The sequence below is a fragment of the Aptenodytes patagonicus genome, chromosome 16 (assembly GCF_965638725.1).
Source record: "Aptenodytes patagonicus chromosome 16, bAptPat1.pri.cur, whole genome shotgun sequence".
NCBI lineage: Eukaryota > Metazoa > Chordata > Aves > Sphenisciformes > Spheniscidae > Aptenodytes > Aptenodytes patagonicus.
The window spans coordinates 11,960,389-11,978,530 of NC_134964.1; the positions used below are offsets into that span (position 1 = coordinate 11,960,389).

The 18,142-nt window shown below is 50.5% G+C and overlaps 1 protein-coding gene across 2 annotated transcripts in view; it reads right to left on the reverse strand.

Moving 5' to 3' along the window:
- The window catches only part of NTN1 (netrin 1), a 106,008-nt gene that overhangs the window by 38,571 nt on the left and 49,295 nt on the right, over positions 1-18,142 (reverse strand). For both annotated transcript variants that reach the window (XM_076353605.1, XM_076353606.1), the window contains exon 2: positions 11,816-12,004. In XM_076353605.1, the coding sequence (XP_076209720.1) occupies positions 11,816-12,004 (189 nt within the window). The remainder of the gene's footprint in view (positions 1-11,815; positions 12,005-18,142) is intronic.

An 18,142-nucleotide genomic window follows, 5' to 3' on the forward strand; every position in this document is an offset into this window, starting at 1 on the left:
GCTGAACTTGCTGGGATGTCTCTGGCCCACTGAAGGTTGACAAATAGCATGACAAAAATGCAAATATTTTTCCACCCCTGAATTTTGGTCGGAGCTATTCCCAGCTGCTAACCTTCCCCCACACACGTGTGTTGAAAGGTAAACAGAGGGATAAATCTCCAGGCTTAGCTCTCTTCAAGTGTGACCTTTTTTGAGAAGGTACCTGAAAGGACCTGCATTTTTGGAGAATTAGCATCTTCCTGTTTTCGGGGAAGCTGTTTCCTTGGGAGGTTTTCAGAATGGTAAAAAATCCGTTTGACTGAACACCAGAAAAAGGCTTGATTTCACGGGGTGTCCAGATTTCCTCTTGTCACACTGTATCTGCAATGATAACATACGTTGCAGGGCTCCTAGATTTAAAAGCCCGAAGTGTGAGCGCTTTACCTTGTGCCGTACACTAAGCAGTAAAACAGCAATGCATTAAGCTGGAAAAAACCACCTCAATTTGCAATAGTCATTGATGAATGTTCCTGTATGGAGAAAGAACCTTCTTCAGGAAATCACGCTCAGTTTTAAGTATGAATTTATGTCCCAGGTAGCCAATGTGCCTTAGGTACTCATTTATATTTAACCATGCTTTTAATGCTTTTCCAGAATCATGGCCAAAATTGCCTCCCTTTGGTTGCTTTCCTTCTTTCCTCCAAAGACTCCAACTGGAGTAAAAAATGTGGCTACGGAAGCTTTCTGCTGGAAAAAAGTGCACCAAAATCAAGCTTCTTGTATGGATGCTTTGATTCCGACAATATTTTAAACAGCAAAATGTCAAAACAACTCGACTTAAATTTGCCTGTTGTTTGAATAGCGCAGCCCATGTCATCCTGATGCAGTAAACATATTTCACTTAGTCTTATGTTTTAGCATTTAGAGGTGTGGTGCAGATATCATTACTTAAGCAAGCTTTTTTTGTAGTTGTAGTGTTATTTTTTTCCTGCTCCACTGTCTTTAGTAACTCGGGTACTTTAAATCCTGGTTCCAGTGAACACATCTGCCTAGGGAATGCGAGGTGTGAGAAACTCCTGGGGTGGGTCCAGTTGTCCCCCTATAGCTGTAATCCATCTCAAAGGTGACCCCAGCCTTAAAGCTGTCCCAAAGACCTGACCTGGGCAGGCTTTTTTTAGCAGGTTTTCTTTGGCTCCTGTGTTTGGAGAAACAATTCAGAACAAGCTGTGCTCCTTCCTTTGGAGACCTACCCTGGTTATTTGTCCATGGGTGAGGAGGGTTATGATCTGATGTCTGTGCACCTAGGCGGTGCAGAGAGGTTTATGCTGGCTCTGGGGACAGATCCTGCAGGGATGGACGAGACCATATTTAATGGCAGAGCATCTCCACCATGGGTGGCACATCCTGCAAATCCCACAGATTTATGTCACGGGGAAGAGAAACTGTGCTATTTAATGTGTACCCATACAGTCTGGCCCCAGCTAGTTTTCTAACCAGAAGCAGAGGTTGAAATGGCTCTGTGTTAACTCTGAATACTAATAATGGCTTTAAACATTAGCTGCTAACTGCTTTGCAATGAGATCGTCAGCTTGTCTGCAACATTGTGAACCGGATTTAGTTCTCCAAAGGATCACGTTCAAGCACAATGTCCTTCAGCACATTCTCTTGGAGATGTAAATGTTTCTTGCCAGCAGAAAATGAATTCCCCCTTTTATCAGGCAAAGCCAAATAATCTCTTGGCGTTTCACAGTGTCCCTCCTCCTGTGCCGCTTCTCAGAGCTCTCCCATTTCTTCCTCCTGAACTGGCACTTGGGGAAGCCAAGGGCTTTGGCGCCCTGTGGTTTGGGCCAAATTTCACAGATTAGACCTTGTCTTTGTCTTCTCCGCAACAAGTAACAGACAGGGCCCACAATGCCTCCACTGAGCAGGAGTCATCGCTAATCCGGAGGGGGCTTTGAACCACGGTAATAAATCCACTTTTTGGGCAGGTGCGCTATGGGCAGGCATTAGTGATACAGACAATAAGACAATTACGGCAGCACTTTCCAAAATGCTCAAAAATCCTCTTGTTAAAAAATTGTTAAAAATTCCCCTGTCATCTTGGAGCTCCACCTTTCGGGTGATCGCAGCGGAGCCGGAGAAGCCGCCAGGGAGAGTGGTGGGAATGCTGAGACAGCCAGGGATGAAGCACTGGGGCTTCCTTCTCCCCGCTTTGCTAGCAGAACTTGGGTTTTGTCATGGAGGATGTCATCCCTTTTATTTTTCCATCTAAAAATGTCAAGTCTGGTCAAAGACCCCCGGGGGCAGCTCTAGCCAGGCAGAGAGCAGCTTAGTGGGGCACAGTCCCTGGGCACGGTGTCCTCATGGCTCTAAAGCAAAATAAGGCTCAACCTGCTCTCATGGGAGACATTGCATGAGGAAGAGTGGGTTGGAAAATACTTTTATTGAGGAAAGAAAAAAGGTAAATGTTTTCTCCTCCTGATGCATTTTTAGCCTGACTCCTGAGGAAATGAGGTTCCTAGAAGTGTATTCTCCCACTAATAATATTTCAATCAAATCTGGCAGCAGAGCAAAAGTCTCAGAGATAAGGAGGTTGCCACAGGCCTCACAAAATGAGGCAGTTGGGTAGATGAGATAGAAACCTTAGAAAAAGCTCAGCACAGGGGGATCCCTTCGGTGTGCACAGCCCTTATCAGACACTAAAGCATCCACAGTGGGGAGAGCCCCCCTAACGCCCCAAGTGCCCACGAAAAATTGAGAGCTCCTGGGGCACAAATCCAGGCCACTGATTTGTGATGCTCTGAGAAAAAAGCCTTTTCATTTTAGTATGCTCAAAATCAGAACAGGGCACGCGGGTGAGCAGGACTGAACTTTGTTTTAATGTTCAGGACCTGAGAGCCTGGAGGACTTTTCACTCTTGAGAACTGATCTGAAGCAGGAAATTATCTCAACAGTTTGAAAATATTTATGGGGAAGGCAAATTATTCCTTTTCTTTCCTCTATCTTGGAGATACACAAAGGTCTGGCTGCGCAAATGAATTTAGCAACTTTTGTTCTTAACCTGAGACTTGTGATGGAGAACTGGGTTTTAGCTTGGTTTTTTTTTTAATAGGGTGCAAGTTCCCCTCAATTGTGTCGCACCCTGCCACTTCTGAAAAACCACAGTCCAAACCTGCCCTTCGGAATTGCTTATGGATGTATTTCTGCTGAAAAACCAAACCCAAAAAGTTTTGAAGGTGGTCGGCCCCAAATTTAGCCAGTAAAACTCCTCTCAGGCACCATCATTGCAAGGATGGGATTTTTCAGAAATGCAGCGCTTCTGGCAGGGAATCAACACTGTCTACATTTTCCTAATAAGCTGGATCATCCAAATGTCTAGCATGGATTTGGGACTCAGCCATGAGCTATATCACCCCTCTGAAGGTGCTGCGGGAAAGGTTTCTAGGCTGCAATGGAGAGCTCAAGGTCCTTCAGAGGGTCTCTGGCTGAGCCTCCTCCATCGCACGTCTTCGCTCCCCAGAATCAGCAGAGCATCTCGCCCTGACCTCTGCAAGCCCCACGCAGTGCTGGCAGTTTCTGCCATGGCTTTTACCCTTTCTGGGGGCTCTTTGGGTTCTTTTTCAGCTCATCCTTTCATGGGGCTGTTCCTCCCTCTCGTGCTAGAATTGATGAAGGTCTCCCGTTGCAGCGGAGATCCATCTCTAAACCGGCTCACCTGGTGGTATCCTTCTCCCGGGAGATGGTGCTTTGGGTCCTGCTTTTACTCATTTGGGTGGAAGAAGCAACTGGTGGGTGCTTTTGTGGGAGAGCATCTTCAGGAGCATGGCACATGGGGCATCGCCGGGGCCCTGAGTGCATCTCCCGCAGGAGCGGGTGCTCTCAACTGGGCTGGGGACGCCGAGCGGACACATCAGAACCGCGCTCTGGAGTTTATGCTGCAGGTCAGGCCCCCGCCTGGTGACACGCTGTCTTGTTTACGTCCAGATGTCTTTCCAGCCCGTTTGAAGATATGTCAAAAGTCCCTTCCACACCTCCCCTTCCCTAAACTGCGTCTGTTTCAAATTTGCCTTTAAATGCAAGTTAGTCTCTACCGATTCAGCAACGTCCAAAAGACGCTCCTAGAAGAGAGGGGAGCTGTGCTGAAAAGGGCTCTGGAAGTGCCGACGTGGCTTTTTGGAGGAGAACGGAGGGCCCAGACTAAGAAGCAGCCCCCCTCCATTAGTACTGACGCGGGGCTGGGGTGCACAGCGTCTGCCCAGCCCAGCGGGAGAGTCCAGGCTTGCAGGGGAGTTGAATCATGCAGCAAAACACGCCTGGGTGGGAGCAATATGTGAAATTATTGACTTCCCTTGGAGCTTGAAGACAGCTGCAGCTTAAGGAAATTTTTGGCATGGAGGTGATTTTGCTCTGATCTTATCACCAGGCACAAACAAACCTCTCTCTTTCTTCTTTTTTTCCTCTCTTTTTTTTTAAATTTTCCTTTTTTATTTTTGGTTAATGACCTTCTAAGCCAACGTCTGGAGACTGTAGCAGACCAGAGACCCCCGGCATGTGCACTTCATCTGGGATGTGGATGGCAGAGCCTCCTTGCCCACAGTGGTGCCCCTTGGCGCTCTCCCAGCCCCCAGAGGGGGGTCTCCTACCAGTCCCCTGTGCTCGCTCCGAGCATCCAGGTTTCAATCCCAGACTGCCTAAAATATATTCCACTGAAAGCAAATATACCTGTTTAAATGCTGCTGTATGCTGGGAGGTAGCACTGATCGTAAGTCAGGGAGAGAGAAAGTCACCCATGAATTTCTGGGAAGACCAGACAGCAGGATTTTATCCTCGTCCCAGTTAACAACGGAGAACTAACACCAATAGTGGAGCTCTTTCAGGGGGAGATATGCAGAGGAGCAAGAAGTACAACTGCTTCAGATCACTGGTGGCTACAAACATGAAACTGGAACATGATATCTGTGGTCCCTAAATGTGTGTCCCGGTGCGTGGCACCATCCCTGTGCACTGCATGGAGTTGGTGGAGCTGCCCTGGTCTGGGGGAAAGGGCTGTGCACGGCTCTGACATTTGGTTTGTTCCTCACTGATGGCTCACATAGATCAGACTTAATTAGAAAGTCTTTGGAACTGGAAGGGAAAGCATGCATGGAAGGGAAAGCAGGATGAAGGCTGGCACATGGAGCCCCATCTGGCTTGAAACAATTAGGAAGTGTCTCAGTCACTGGGTTTGCCACAGGAATATTCCACTGCTGCGACACAGCAAACTCTTCCCACTCCGGCTTGCACAGAAGCGGCTGCTTAATTTGACATAGCTGCTCACATGTCATAAAAATCATGGATGTTTAAAAGCTGGCACATTAAGGTAGACATGTTGCGTTGAGCTCAAGTCTTCATTAAAAAAAAACCCACTCCTTTTCCATGTTTTCACACTACAAACTCAAAACAGTTTAAGATTTTCTCTAATAATCATGTCCCTTCTTTGCTTTGGGACCCTTCCAGCCCAAGCAGGTGAATGGTGCGGCTCTGCTCTGGGCCGTGGAGGTGCCATGGAGGTGGTGGCACTTGGTGGCAGTGGCACTCAAGCTTCCTGCGCTGCCCCAGGACACTTCCACGCAGCGACCCATGTCGCTTAAAGCTGCATTTCTATAAACTTTCTCCAACTGCTTTGTGTGCGCCTGGGGGGTGGCTGATGACAAGTTTTAGATGCAGAAACCATAAATCAGTGCTCAGCACTTAGAATAATATCAATATAAAGAATTATGGGGCCTTGGGGAAGGGGGTGACTGAGGCATAGTCACTAACAAATGCAGTATAGAAATACAGCTAGAAAATTGTTCTCGCAGCAGTGGAAGAGCATGCCCTATGGAGAAAATAAAGTCTGTGTTTGTCAGATCAATGCCTTGAAAGTTTGGACTTTCTCCAGTGATGTGATTTCTCAGAGGTGACCAAGCCTTCACACAAGAACTCAATCCAAGCCCTGCCAGCACTACGAGTTGGCTCTTCTCTCATCTACACGATAGCTCCAGCTGGTCTTCAAAGAGGAAGAAAAGGAGAAAAGGAAAGGAAGGAAGCTTGATAATTAAAGACAACTCCCTGGAGGGAATTAATAGAAAGTATTGCCTTGGACTTTGCCTTGTGAAACCACAAATGAGCTAGACTAGAGAGGGACATCAATGTGAGGTTGCTCTGGGAAAAGGAGCATCTCTCTTAGGATGCACTTTGCCTCCTCCTAAGGTGGACACCAAGGGTAGATCCCCTGCACTGATGCCCAGCAGTGACGGGGTCCCTGCAGTGGCAGGAGGGAGGCTGTGGGACCCACCCAGCTGGGATACTCACTATGGACAAGGAAAGGCTGGGACAGGAGCCCTGCCAGGAGCCACCACTGGTGGCCGTGCTGCCCCAGGGAGCCCTGGTTTAGGGGTTTCAGCCAGGCCACTCCTACGTCTTTGGGATGTGTTAGCTGTGAGCTTGCCTAACCCCACTTAGCTGTGGATTGGGGACCGTGGCGGTAGGGGACATCTCTGAGGCTGGAGGGATGCTGATCACAACTGAAACCTGCAGAGATGCACCATGGACAGGCTGATCTTCCTGTCCTACAGTAGGACATGGCTCATGGGACACCAACAGTGGGACACCAGTACGCTGGTGGCAGCGAGCCTGTTGTCAGCCTCTGCCGTCTAATGTGGGTTTTAGCCCTGATGCCTCCTGCACCCCAACTTCTCAGTGGGGCTCCAGGCAGCAGGAAGAGGCTTCATCTCCCCTGGCTTCAGCCTTGTGGAAATGAGCTCTCTGCTCTAAGCTGGTCATGCAGCTCCCTCTATAGTCAGTGGAGAGAGATGGGGGACTTGTCCCTCTGTCCCTGTCATGAGGAGCTCTGCTCTCCTCTCCAGGCAACACAAGGAGCCAAAGGGGTTCAGCTGCGTTGGTCCCCCATACACTAAAAGCCTGCAGCTGGGTGGGAAGAAAATCTGCATCTACACCCATTAAATCAAGGATCGGAGGCCGAGCCCATGGGGACGGCACTCACCCTCTCTCTGCTTGAACCCAGACCGTCTCCAAAAAGCAAATGTGAAAGTCTTGAGCCTTTACGGGTCCAAGCTAGGACAGGCAGGTAGGCTGGGAGAGTTTTTTTTTTTTTTGCACAAGCCATTAAATAATCCTCCAACGCAGATGGAAAAGTCTGCCAGGCTCAGCATGGGCGTGGGGCTGCAACAGCACAGGGGAGGCAGGTGATCCCATTTTTTACCAAAAAACTGAGCCCTAATGAGTATGACCTCTCCAGGTGCCAAATCCTGCCCCTCCACAAGGGGTTTACACTGGCAGCCTCAGCACAAGTGCATTCATAACGTGTATCATTTGTCATCTTTTCATCAAAAAGTGTGTAAATCCTTTCCCTGAAGTGCAGAGATGTTTTACAGCCAGGCTATAAAATCCTGCAGAGTCTCTGTTCCAATAGAATTACATTAGTGCCAATAATCTGGCAAATATCAGGAGTGAATTTAATCAAAAGAACTATCACCAGGGCCCTGATTTAAGGCAGCCCATGATGGAGCGGAGTGGACGGAGGTTTGCAGGACCCAGATGTGGAATTTCACTTGCAACGTCATTTGGAGCGGAGGGAAAGCAGAAGGAATGGGAAGCAGGACTTCAGCGTTTTGGGAGTTCTTCATGCTCTCACAGAAATCAGTGAGAAAGGAGGAACAATTTGCCCTTATTCTGAGTTTTAAAAGATGAACATGTGAAATTTCTTATGTCTGGGTTTTTGTTGTTTCTCGGGACAGCCCACACACCTATGGAGTGTGCGCAGGACCCAGGCTTTTGATGTATCTGCCACAGCAAAGGGCATCCTACTCCGGCGCCCGCTGGGATGAGCCCATCCATCCCCCATGGCCGAGGACCGCCGCTACCATCGGATTCCTTCAGCCCCAGAGTCCCCGTCTGGAGCCACACAGAGATCAGTTGTGCGGTCTGACCTCAAAACTCCGGGGGAGCCCGAGCCCTTGCTTGAGTAACTGGTGTCTCTGGGTTTGCCTGACCACCCACCCGCAGCAGTCACAGCCCTCCTTCAGCTCCCAGCTCCAGCCTGGCAGGCTCTGGCGCGCACCCAGCGTTGCCACTTCATGCAATATCCGTGCTCCATCTGTCATCAATTCCTTTGCATGTGGTTTGCAGACTTCATGCCATGCTCTGCCTGTTGCGTGGCTCTGCGACAGGGCATCTCTGACCACTGACAACTTTTTTGCTTTTATCGTTTTTGCAAGAACATAACTGGAAGCAAAGGCACAGGCAAGGAACATGGCATGGCTTCACCACTTTTAACCATCAGGGTAAGAGTCATCCTTAAAGCCCGACTTCTTATGCCTTCACCTGTGCTGCTAAGACAACTTCAGATCATTAAAAAAAATCTTTTAATTAAAAATTAGAATAGGTTTGGCTATTAGAAAACCAACTAGCCCTCCACCCGAGCAGAAGGGCACTGCCCAGCTCCACTTTCTGCTCCCCTTTTGCTGCCTGAGCCTCACACCATGCCCTGCAACATGTGTGAAAGTTTATGGCATTTTCTTTTTCTCCAAGTTAAAAAAAAAAGCACACATTGTGCAAGCATTTCTGCAATGTGATATTTTCGCATAAATACCAAAACCAACCATTTAAAATAATGCAAGTCATGCCTCTATAATTTTCTGACGTTCGATGCATTATGATGTACGTAACCTAGTGCATAGGGTGGAGTGAGAGATGAGAAACACAAGTGAGAGGAAAGGCAGTTTAGCTGGATGTGCTGAATTAATGAAATTGAATTAATACAAAAATCTCTTCAGCAGCTCTTTCATGGAACATTTGCTGTGAGTTTGCCCGAGCTCACGCATGCTTGCCAGGGTGGCTGTGTGCTGCATGCTTCCTTGGCAGCTCTCTATCGGCTCACAAGGCACTGGTGCTCTATTATATGCGTTTGTTTAAATGTGTTACGTGTAGGACATGAACGGAGCAATGCGATGGTTGAAAGAATCAAGTCTTACAGAGAAAGCACAATCTGCTGGGTGAGATGAGACATCAGGCAGTTGTGAGGGAGATGGCAGATGCTACGGGATGGTTAATTCCTTAATTCTAAACACATTCGGTCAAGATGAGACTCTGGGAGAGCTTTGCCCATGGGCAGATGGCTTGGTGAGATGATAAATTAATATTGTTATCAATGGAGAAATGGCTGAAGTTGTTAGACAGTAGGGTTTGTTTTTTAAAAATGCCTGTTTTCAACAGTTATTTCAGAACAGTCCCTGAATCACGGGAGAAAAATAGAGGGAACATAAAATCCCCTGTGTCATAAACAGAGCTCAGGGAAACGAGTTTTCAAAGGAATGCCTTTGCTGTAGGAAACTTCATTTCGCCCGCTTTTGTATAGGACGATGGATTATGCCAACAATAAACCATTCCAACTACTGTGAAATTGTGCTAATAGCCTGCGAGTCAGGGAGCTGTTCATGCACCAGCATATTTTATTACATACCTTTGTATCTGTTAGCTCCAATAGCCACATTTTTGTTATAAACCGTGGGGGGTTGGAGAAGTATTTAAATTTGGGGATCTCAAATTTCAAGAGCAGGAGCGGTTTGAGAAGGCAGGGAGATGAGAAAAGGGCAATTGCAAAGAGCATTTAATAGAGCGAATGACCTAGCGACTGGGAAATTCAGCCTTAAAACATCACAGAGTGCCTCGCGAAGGCCAGCGTGCATCTTTCTGTGTGCTCGCTTGGGGAAACTGAGGCACAGCATGGCTCTGAGGTTTCCCACAAGCAGGCACCACCTGCCACCCAGCTGTGCTTTTTGGGTAAGAAAGACCACCGCGCTATCAGCCACGGAGAGGTTAGCAAGAGTGAGGGGCCAGGAGACAGCAAGGATAAATGGGCAGGAGAAGGGGAGCAGGCTGCCTGGCTGGGGAGGAGAGCTGGGAACAGCAGGAATGAGGAAGGTCCTGGGAAATGCCGGGGTCAATGAGGCAGAGAGGGTTAAGCGTGGACATCACTGCCAACACAGGGCAGGGACTGCCTTTTCCCGGGATGGAAAACCTGGGGATGGACAGGGGATGGGATCTGCCCTACCCTGCTCCCTGCTCCCTGTGCTGATCCCAGAGGATCGGAATCCCTATGGATGCACAGCGACCCTGTGGCTGGGAAAGAGCACTCTTCTTCCCCAAATCCCACCACTTCCCCAGGAGCCCCCATGCTGGGGAGGCAGCCGGGATAAACCAGAGCCCTGGGAAGGCATTAACTGTGCTTGGGGAGGGGTGGAAATTCCCCCCACCACCCCAGCACCCCGAAAGCCTTTCTGGGGAGCAGGAAGGTAAATGAGAACTGGGCACTGGACATCAGCAAACGCCTCTGTGAGCATGTCGCTACCCCGGGGTGATGGATGCCCGCCTGCATTGCTGCCTGGTTCTGCTTGAGGAGAGCCCACGCCTTCACAATTTCCCTTTGTTTGCCTCAACCTAACGCGCTGTTACTTTGGCTGCGACCTGGCTGTGAAAGCAGAAATATGAACTTTATTACGACACATATCCGCTCGGGACCGGGGGGCAAGGCGCGGCCACGCGCGGCAGGCAGCTCGCTGCCGGAGCAGGGGTCCGGCCAGGATGCTGGGTGTTGGGGCTCGTGTGGAATTGGCTCAGCCCCCCCTGCACCACTGCCTTCTGGCTCCTTGGACCCCGAAACAGCAGCTCCTCTCCCCCCCAGAGCCACAGGCTGGGTTCACATCCCACCAGCCCGCGCTTCAGCTGAAGCTGTAGCTTGTTAGCAACCTCAGTGCAGGGTGGGTCGAAAATGCCTCATTGAAATAGTTTTTACAAGGTGCAAAAAGGGGGAGTAAGGCTGTCTAAAGAAGTTATTTCTTTTTCTGCTTTGGCAAAGAATGTCTGTTTTCAGTGGAAAAAAAAAAAACCCAAACCCATGAAGAAGCGTTTTCATTAAAAAATTGAAAACGCTGAAGACCCAAAGCTTTCCAGCCAAAAATACCCAACTCGGGCCAAAAAGCTTTCCGTTTCTTGTTGAAACGAGTCTTTAGAGAGAAAAGAGCTGAAAGTTTCTGCGGGAAACCCCAGCATCTTCTAATCTGGCTTTTGAATGTTTGCTTGATTCCTTTAGCTGTGTCTCAGGTTCAGGATTTATATCTCTTCCAGCAGACAGCCGAGAGTTAAAAAAGTTCATTTGCAGGATTTGCTCTTATTGCTGCTCCTGCCCCAGCTGAAGCCCTGCTTGCCTTCACATCCACCGTAGGAGAAGAGGAAACCTCAAAAAACTCCATTTGCTGAGCTCAAAATAAAATTGTTTCCTGTTTTACCGTTCTCGCCTCGTCCCGAGGAGCGAAATGTTTTGTGCGTGGGTTAAGCGCTGCCTGTGCCCCCAGCAGTGCTGGGGGCGAGAGTGGAGGGTGGGAGCAGGAGACGGGTGTTTGGAGGAGGCTGATCTACAGATGCTACATCTAACCCCGTACCTGGGATTTTGTGCAACTCTGCCCTTATATATGTGATGACCAAGTTAGCTGTGGCTATTGGAGCAGATGAAGCACGATTTATAAGTGATAAAACCTGAAATAATTTAAAGTCATCCTCCGCAGTGAGGACTTTTTGTATTTCGGTGGCCTCGTCCTCACCAGGAGGCTGGGGAGACCAGGGAGAGGTGATGGCAGGGAACGTGGGGGTAAGAAAAGTCATTTCAAGGGCTTGGTTTGGGAGAGGAAGGAACAGGAGGAGTTTGGCGAGAGCAAGAGCTGTGGAAGCAGGAGCAGCAGGAAGGGCTGGGAGAAGAAGGAGCCGTGCAGTCCTGGCAGTCCCACCCCCGACCCGGTACCTTTGCAGGCCTTGCGGTGGGAGATGGGCTTGCTGAGGTCCCGGTAGAAGCCCTCCTTGCAGTAGTGGCAGTGCCGCCCCGCAGTGTTGTGCCGGCAGTTCAGGCAGACGCCGCCACTCTTGCGCCCCGACAGCTTGTAGAGCTCCATGTTGAAGCGGCACCGCCGGGCGTGGAGGTTGCAGTTGCAGGCTGCGAGAGGCAAAGAGCGGAGACTGTCAGCATCTGCACCCGGCCACGGAGGTGCCAACCCCGGGGGAGCCCGTGTGCGTGGGGCTGGGCACCCTCGAGGTCCTGCCTGGGGTGCCCTGCTGCAGCGGGGGTGTCACAGGATGGGATGCTCTGGTGGCACCTCTGGCTATGGGAAGCCAACTGCTTCCCACATCCCTCCTTGACCAGTTCTATGTGGTGAGTCCAGCTTTTTGGAGGGGAAGCTGAGGTCACCAAGAGCTTGTTTCACCATCGTGACTTGCAACAAACATGCCTTTTGCCTCTCCCCACTCTTAATGTGAATTAAAAGCTGGGTGCAGGCAGGGCTGCGAGGGCGGGGAGCCCATCCGCAGTTAGGAAACAGAAACGGCAACGCACAACCCCCCGGCTGCTCCTCCAGCTTTGTCGCAAGCGCTTTGCCCTATGCGAGCACTGCTTATCTCCCTTCTCATCCGTTCTCGCACTGTGGTGCTTTGTATCATGCCACTGCTTGGTACAAAGCCCCCCCCCCAAACTGCTGTGAAACCCCCCGCTTCCCAACATCCTGGGAGCACCCTCTGTCTGCCCCTGGGGGAAAGGGGGTTTCCAACATCACCTGCCCAACTTTCCCGGTATTCCCACTCTCACCAGTCCCGACACATGTGTGTTTGAGCTCCAAGTATCATTTCAAGACCTTCCTAGCTAGCTTTTTCCCCAGCTTTCCTTCCCGTGCTTGGTACCCATAGCACAAGGCTCTGTTACGTGTCTGCAGCCCTGAACTTGCTGATAAAACCTCACCTCTGCCTCCGCATCTCTCATCCGCTGCTGGGACAGGGCCAGCCTGACGCCCAGTTAGTCAAACACCAAAAAGTCCCCCTCTGCTTTGATTGCATGTGCTGTGACTGAACCTGCCGGGAGATGTCCAATTTCTCCACCATATGCAGCCTAATGTCAACACAGGGACTATTTTAACAGGGGGCCTTTGCAAAGGACAACTTAAGGACTTCAAAAGCTCGACCCCTCGCCTGCCTCTCCCCAGAGCTGTCACAGGAACATCAAGAGGCAGTTGCTGGGGCTCTGTGCTTTGCCGAGAATTTTATAGCTTGTTTTCTTTTCCCTTTGCTTTTATTTGCTCTTCACCCCCGAACAATGCATCTGTGCAATGCCAACCCACAGCTGGGCCTCTCAGCTCGGCACGAAGGTGTCACGGCTCTGGGCTTGTCACCTTCCTTTAGAGCAGAGACATCTTAATCCCTCATTCCTTCCTGTTTACCTTATGGTGCTTGCCCAAGACAAAGACATGCTATATTTGCTTAATTATCAAATTTCAACCCAGAAAATTACAGTGCAGTTCTGGATTATTTATCAGGAACAATCCCCAGCTAACTCATGACATGAAAGCAAACGGGAAAGCAAAATCCTCTGGACACGTCCGACCAGCAGGATGGAGACCTCTCTCTCTGTGCTTTGCAATCTGAATTCCTCTGGCTGACGTGGTGAGGCCCAACCTCACGTCCCCACCAAACGCTGGCAGAGCAGGAGAAGCAGCCACCAACACGCTAATGGTGAGAAGAGTGGCCCGAGAGCAGTTTGCCAGCCATGAAAAAGTGAGATTCCTGACACTGAGTGGGGCCACAACTTTGAACTGCGGTTTGCCTCTCCTTAGATGAGCCCACCAGCCTGCGGGTGCATTTGTCATCTCCCAAAACAGGAGACGACCATCAAGGAGACTGGAGACACAGCTCCTGCATGCAGAGGGAATTGCTGCTGTTTAGATCTGGCCGGTCCCACAGACACATTTGCTGATGCTGCAAGCGCACTTAAACAGCCTGTTTGCATCTAAAAGAAGCGCGGGAGCACACACTGGGCGCTTTCTGCGTCCCCCCTCGTACATTTTTCCCCTGCCATCTTAATCTCGGGAAAAGCACTTTGTGCTTTGCTAGGAGCACCCCAGCAGCTGCTCAGCTATGGTATTCCCCCTTTCTCACAGCGTGCTGAGCAGCCCCCGCCAGCACGATGGCTCCGTCGCAGTCAGTGCAGTACAAATAGGGGATTAGGGGTGATTCCTGCCCTGCAGAATGCATGAGCTAAGCTTTCGGGAAGGAGGTGGCGTTTTTAAAGTCCCAATCCTTGTTTTACAGAGAGGCGACTGAGGTGCTGAGATTAAACCTTTTTCCCGGGCGTGCAGGAGCACAGGGCTGAAGGCTGGTTCCTCCACTCAAGGCAGAGCCTTCTCCCAGGCATGGACCGGCTGAGAGTCACACCAGGGCTGCCACATGAAGGATGTCCTCTTGGCTATAGCTAACCACCAAGGCAACACGTGTATCAATGGCACGGCCTCAGGACTCAGCTCAAGCAGAGGAAAAAAAGATTTAAGTCCCTCAGTCCGAGGGTCTGTCATCCCTGCTGTAGCCTGTGACCATGCAGGCACATCTCCATTGTTCAAAGCCTTGAGACTCACTAGCAGCTCTGCCTTTGGTGCTGCAAACCACAGGATTTAGTCCTTATTGACCAACATGAGGAGACATTTCTCCAGGGGGTGGCATGGCCTCACAGAAGACCTAGTTCTTCACTGAAGTTGGCAGAAATGTGTGTTTTCCAAAGAGCATGAAAGCTCACCTCCTCCTAAAACCTGTATTTTAGGAGAGCTGGACTTGGTACTCGAGTATTTTGCAAGATTGCATTGGCAAATCCCTTTTTAAAATTCAAAGCTGAGTGAGTGAAAATCTTGACATTTCTTTGGATTGCTTGATAAGCAGAAATGTTTTTGCAAAGCCAGGAAAGCAGAAATCCTGGGATTTTCTCAAGATCTTTGCAAATATTTCAGCTGGTCCCACCAGGACAGAGCTCCGCGGGAATGTGGAGGAGTAAGTGGAGTGTGCAGAGCTGCTCGCAGCCCTGCTCCCGGGATCAATTTTACATTGATCTTCCAGGGATGGGAAAATCCAGTGTCTGGAGAAGGGAAGAAGCTGAACATCACAAGAAGCTGCAAGGAGCTCCCCAAAACAGCTGTCCCTGTCCTCATCCAGAGCAAAAGACCTAAAGATTGTGTATGCCTCGGGGTATAAACCCTCCCAGGAGGGAGTGAATGAGCTGGGAGAAGGTGTGGGCTGGTTGAGCCCCTCTCCATGCCCAGTGTCCCTGCACTTGGCCTCCCTGCCAGCTCCCCGCAAGCACTGCAATCAGCCTGGGAGCGATGGCCACCCCTTCACTGTGAATTCTCAGCTTTTTTTGGCTCCGTCAGCTTAGCCTTGGCTCTGTCCCCTCCTTCCACCTGCACTCCCAGAGCACCGAGGACATCCATTGGGCACCATTTGCCTCCTAACCCCATGTACACGGATGCTTTTCCATCATCCACCCCCTCCCGATCCACTTGTTTGTGCAGACAGAAGGGGCCAAACCGACTCAAGGAGAGTGGTTTTAATTGAAATTACCATCTCCTATGCTCACCCTGAGTGCCTGGGTCTTGAGTGGCCAGTGCTGTGCACCACTGGCCACCAGCCAGGGCTAGCTGGCAGCACTGTCTGTAGCCTGATGTGTCTGCAGATGCCCAATGGAAGAGGCTTGGTCTGACTGAAGGAAAATAGCCATCCTATTTTTTCCTGACAATAGCGCATAGGGATGGAATAGTTAGGGCAATGCAATAAACGACCTATCTAGGCGTCAGAAAGTCCTTGCTGGGGACGAGGCTGGGACACGTCGTGATGGGATCCATCACACTGGTGCTACAGCCTCGGAGAAAACCATCGGTGCAGGCCCAGAGATGCTGAGCGCGGGCAACGCCTGGGCACACCGCTATTGTTGGGAGCCGTTAGGACCGACAGGGACCCAGCAGCAGGTCATGATGCTTTTGGATCCCAGCTCCAAATCTGCGCTAGGTCCCTGGGTGCCATGGGCAGGGCGTGTGGCTCGCCCAGCCACATCTTCCCTGGACAGAGGCACTCAGGAAACGCGGCTCCTGCCCACCCTCTCCCTTGGCCCGACGGTTAATCCCCTGCTGTGCTAAAGCATTTTGCCTCGTTCCTAACATGAATTGGCCTGGCTTTAATTTCCAGCCAGTGCTTCTTGGTTTGAATTTCCCTGCCACAGTAAGTGGCTCTTTAGCAACACATCTTTTCTTTCTATGAACGCCTTCACCAGCTGTAATAAAAATCACCTCCCAATATTTGTATCACCTACGCTCCCCAAGCTTTGCTTTTCACCCAATAGAGAAGATACCCCTGCACAGGCTGCAGACGCAGCACAGACCCAGCTATGGGCAAAACATGTGCCAGGTGCTGAGTCCTCTCCGATGAAAGGTTTTGGCTCCAGTTGCTCAACTAAGCTCAGTGCTGCTGTCTCCTGCTCTCTTCTTTCTCTTATTTTGCCAAAGATCTCACAAGCCTTTTGTTTGCTGATTTTATTGCACGCAGATGTACAGAGCTTCATCAAACAGTCTCTACCTGGGCCGCCAGGCTCTGATATGAATAACCAGATATTATTTAAATGCAGATGTTCAGAAACCTGGAGAAGGTTGGAGTGGAAAAGAGGAAAGCTGTGGTTTGGAGCCGGGTGAAGAAACTACAGCAGAAGCATCTCCGCATTTAAAACAGTGACTTGGTCAAATGAATCCATCGAAGAAGGTCGAGGCGGGCAGGATTTTCCATGTGGGAGAATGAAAGGAGATACATGAATGGGAGGCGCAGGCTGGAGCTGTGTGGTGGAAGCTGCAGTTGTGGTCTTTTGTGCTGTCACCGTGTCCCCCGGGCCCCGCGTCCCAGCGCCCTGTGTCTCCCCGGACACATTCCTCTCCGCGGTTTTCATTCAGCAATGACAATGCTGCCCTTTCAAAAGACCCCACCCTTCCAAAACTTACATTTTGGCAATTTTCAAAATGCAAACTGCTTTTTTAAACAAACGAAAACCCCAAAACATTTTGTTTTAATTTTTGCAAACAATAATTTGGCGGGGGGGGAGGGAAAGGGGAGGGTAGGAGAAGCCAGGGGCTGAAAGTAATCTCTAAATCTGACTTGAATTTATGAATAGTCTCAGTCTCCTTAAAATTGTCTTTTTCCCAGATAAGTTTTTTTGCTAGAAAATTGCTAGCTCAGCCTGAGCCATTATTTCTCTTTTGCAGGAGCAAGCTTCACATGCATCGTCCCGGCCGCTGAGAGGGGCACCCTGCCCGTGCCCATCTGGGGAGGGGCTTTGCTCCCAGAGGATCCCTGGAGATATCTTCAGGGATATTATTTTTGAGGGCCATATTGGTCAAGGAAACAGCCACCCTTAAATCAAAGAGAAGGGACAACGGAGATGGAGCAGCCAGAGCCAGCAGAAACCTGTCTGCTTGCTGGACTGGGAGGTAAAGAGAAAGCTCCTATGGAGACAGCGGGAGGGTGTCCCTGGTCCCCTACAGTATCGCGTCCCTTCAAGCCTGCTGCTGGCTGGTTTGAGGTTTTGGAGCAGCTGGGTATGAACCTGGAGCTGCTGGACAAGCTCCCGCACCGCTGCATGCCGCCAGACCCCTCTGGTCCAGCACGAGCTGCGGTGCGTTGGGCTGCCGGGGCTGTGCCTGGCGAGTGATCCCGGGTGGTGTGACCCTGCAAGGATGTCCCCTGGGGGGCATGGACATTGCCCAAGCTGGGGAGGGGTTTTCTGTCCACACTTGCTGCAGCAAAATGGCAAAGCATGGACGAACACCAGCTGTGGTGGCAGTGAAGTCCTGCACAATAGAGCCACCACACGTGGCCCCGGGAGCTTGGAGCTGTCAGGACTGAGTGGCCAGATCCAGCTCTGCTTGCAGGGCAGGCGGCCCCGTGCCCTCCCGTGTGGCTCGGTGCCACCAACCACAGACCCAGTTGGCCGACACTAAACAAAAACGTTTGCTCGGGAAAATTCATTTGCGTGTGCTGTTAAGTCTGAGTAGGATGAGGATCAGAAATTGGTTTGGTTTGCTTGAGCTAATCCACCAAAGGGGAAATCCATCGGGGTGTTGTGGCTGCAAAGGGGAGACGCAGGGTCTGCGCCAGGCCCCAGGTTTTCCTGACAGTTGGAGCAAAAAGACAGAGGAAAGTGTGTGGACGTACCACAAAATATGCAGCTATGGCTGGCATCGCCCACAAAGCCGGAGCCACAAACCTGGCTTGCAGCAAAAGCAAGTGT